At 49.9% G+C, this 1,975-nt stretch overlaps 1 protein-coding gene across 1 annotated transcript; it reads right to left on the reverse strand.

Moving 5' to 3' along the window:
• Nucleotides 1-401: 401 nt before the first annotated feature.
• On the reverse strand, nt 402-1,330 carry LOC118473315 (uncharacterized). Its single transcript, XM_035962545.1, has 3 exons — nt 1,213-1,330; nt 943-1,130; nt 402-863 (listed from the first exon to the last, which is right to left on the reverse strand). Exons 1-3 carry the CDS (start codon nt 1,328-1,330, stop codon nt 402-404), a joined length of 768 nt encoding a protein of 255 aa, XP_035818438.1.
• Nucleotides 1,331-1,975: the final 645 nt, after the last annotated feature.

Genomic DNA, 1,975 nt, shown 5'->3' on the forward strand with positions numbered 1-1,975 from the left:
CGGTGCGACATGCTCATGCATACTTAACTTAGGGTGACCACTATGCCCTACTAACGGAGCAATCGGCTTAAGTCGGCAATGACTTAAGGCGGTGCGACATGCTCACGCTTATCTAAAACTCAGGGTGACCACTACGCCCTACTAGCGGAGCAGGCGGTTTAAATTAACGCTGATTTAAATTGGCACTGCACGCTTGACACGTTCGCAATCACCCATCTTAGGGCAACTTCTGCGCCCCATGATGAAATTTCGAAACCATCACACTGCATTTACTTCTACAAATGTAGATACTGTTGAATTCTAAACAATAGGAAAACAACTGTAGCATTCAGTACTAAAAGGTGTCCTCTAACAAAACATCCAAGCACGTTAACCACGCGTTCAAAGCATGCAATGTTTTTCTATTTGGCAATGTTCTTCTCAGGAGCAACCGATGAAGAGGGGCAACTAGAGGAATCAGGACCAGCGTTCACATCAGCCCTTATGTCGTCAGGAACAACCACACCAGGCCTCCTCATCAGGATCCGCCCCGCGCGAATAGCTTTATCCATAGCTTTATCGCGCTGGGTCCTCAGAGTAGCAGAAGTCTCTTCAGCAACCTTGACAGCCAACCGAGCGGTTTCTAACTCCTGGGCGACAGATTTCTTGGAAGCAAGCAGATCCTTGATGACAGCATCTTTGGTCGACACCAATTGTCTGAGGCGAATCACATCATCCAAGGATTCTTGCAGCTTATAACGATGATTGTCTAACTCCTCCCTGGTGAAGCGATGACTCCTCTCCAAGATGGTCAATGAGTTGCTGGCGTCACGATATAGCCTGTCAAGGTTGTCACGAGAAGTAACGAGGGCACGTTTTTCTTCCTATAGACAAGAATCAGTTTCTTCAAACGTCAAGCAAGCAATAAGAACACAGCAAACAAATCCAAGATTCACAGGTCACCTTTTCAGAGTTGAGCTGAGCACGGAGAATAGAGTTCAGCGTGTTAGCATCATTCAGAGAAGCAAAAACCCGGGCCAGTTCAGTCTGACCTTGAGAATACTTTTCTTCAAGATCAGAGCACCGCCGGGCTAGTTCAGCTTGACCTTGAGAATGTTTTTCTTCAAGATCAGAATACTGCTGAGCCATATCTGTCAAGAAATAGTCAAGCAAAGGTGTTAAAATAAGAAGCAGTTTAATCAGGTAACCAAAAAGAAGCAAAAGAGCACTGACCAGCATTTGCCGCCTCTAAGTCAGATACACGCTGCTGAAGTAGCACTGGATTCCAACGCGCCAGAGACAAAGCTCCTTCTGGGACAGAAGCACCCTGCAACTTCAGCCGACTAGGCATCTCATCGGCCAACGCCTAGCATTAAAAGCAGACAAGCATGAGAACAATTATCTGCCTGGGTAAAGTCAGACTAGAAGAAACCAAAATACCTAGAGGTTGGAGAAGAATGAGGGAACCCCCAAGTCGTGAGAGATCAACTGATGACTCGGCAAAGGATCACCAACCGGAGCAACTCGCAACGAATCAGCAGGAACCAATTCAGTGTCATCAGCAGAACCCAAAACTCTATCGTCGGGTGCGCTGGCCTCTAAAGCGACTCCTTAACCGAAGGCTTGGGCTACCACCATGCAACCAGAGTGTGGAGGAGAAGACCCTACGTGAACATCCATGGAAGTGCGGGAGGGAGAACCCACTCGGACACCCTCGGGGGCTGGGTCACAGCTTGCGCTACCCATCCGAGCCGGATCATCTCCGCCAACACCCTCGGGGGCTGGGTCGCAGCTTGCGCTACCCATCCAAGCCGAATCATCTCCGGCAACACCCTCGGGGGCTGGGTAAGCGCCAGCACCATCCTTGAGGGCTGAGTTCTCTGCAGCAGCCACCTCTAAGGCTGAAGGCCCCTCAGTCACTTCCATGGGAGCAGTGCAATCCAGACCAGCTTCCTGACCCTCAAGACCGCGCTCCAAGGTCGATGAGGCGCGGGAC

The sequence above is a fragment of the Zea mays genome, chromosome 9, assembly GCF_902167145.1.
Source record: "Zea mays cultivar B73 chromosome 9, Zm-B73-REFERENCE-NAM-5.0, whole genome shotgun sequence".
Taxonomy (NCBI): domain Eukaryota; kingdom Viridiplantae; phylum Streptophyta; class Magnoliopsida; order Poales; family Poaceae; genus Zea; species Zea mays.